At 44.2% G+C, this 868-nt stretch overlaps 1 protein-coding gene across 2 annotated transcripts in view; it reads right to left on the reverse strand.

The window, feature by feature from the left end:
• Positions 1-23: 23 nt before the first annotated feature.
• LOC107270244 (probable multidrug resistance-associated protein lethal(2)03659) overlaps positions 24-868 on the reverse strand; it is a 17,520-nt gene continuing 16,675 nt past the window's right edge. Inside the window, exon 7 of one of the 2 annotated variants that reach the window (XM_025087638.1) lies at positions 24-717. In XM_025087638.1, the coding sequence (XP_024943406.1) occupies positions 595-717 (123 nt within the window). In that variant the 3' untranslated portion in view covers positions 24-594. The remainder of the gene's footprint in view (positions 718-868) is intronic. The other variant, XM_025087637.1, reaches the window with a different exon arrangement.

Below are 868 nucleotides of genomic sequence, written 5' to 3' on the forward strand. Positions count from 1 at the left end.
GATTACAAACATTGAAATTCAATCTGATTATACTGCTCACCGAGACAGCGTATGAGGAGTCGATCTTCGTCGGCAGCACGCACCATGTTTTGGAACAAATTGTTATCGTCTTTCAAGACTTTAGATACCCTCGCTGGTAGAAATGTCGAGAAGCTGTTTTCAATGTCGACGATTACTCTCGTTCCGTATTTTGTTTCAATTTTCCGAATACAACTAATCTTGTATTCCTTTTGAATCTCTAATTCCGCCAACTTTTTCGTTGGAAGAAATGAGTCCAAACGAGCCACTTTGTTAATTGTCGAGAAGTCCATTGCGTTCAATTAATATCGAATTTCTTCAAATTTATTAGGAGATTTTTACGACCTCTTCTAGCTTCGATCAACTGTTTGACTTCTGTGATATTCCTTAACTGTAACTGTACTCGTACTCACGTTGTTTCCTCTTATGCGGTATCATCCAAGTTGTTGCAGCAAACTAACGAAGGTACGTTCAGCTCCTCCTTTTATAGGAAACTCTCAAGGGTTAGAAAATGGGGATGGGAGGTTTCGCAGATTTCAAGGAATCGAATCGCCTACAGAGATTCGATGTCAAGGTTCATGCATCTTCCGGAATATTCCTTAGCCCTCCGACGACGACGACGACGAAGTTGCGTCGCGCGCGCTTACGTGTAATTTGACACCTTGGGGCGATGAGGGTCCGCATTTTCGACGCACGATTCTGCGAGATAACGTTCGGTATTGCGCATTCGAACAACCGATACATGGATAATTCTAGAATGACTTTGAACTCGCCGGTGCTCTCGCACGAGGCTGGGGGATGGGGAATTCGCGAAGCTTCTCAGTGGGATGAGGAAGCTGACGAATCGGGG

The sequence above is a fragment of the Cephus cinctus genome, unplaced genomic scaffold (genome assembly GCF_000341935.2).
Source record: "Cephus cinctus unplaced genomic scaffold, Ccin1 Ccin1_scaffold0712, whole genome shotgun sequence".
NCBI classification, from domain to species: domain Eukaryota; kingdom Metazoa; phylum Arthropoda; class Insecta; order Hymenoptera; family Cephidae; genus Cephus; species Cephus cinctus.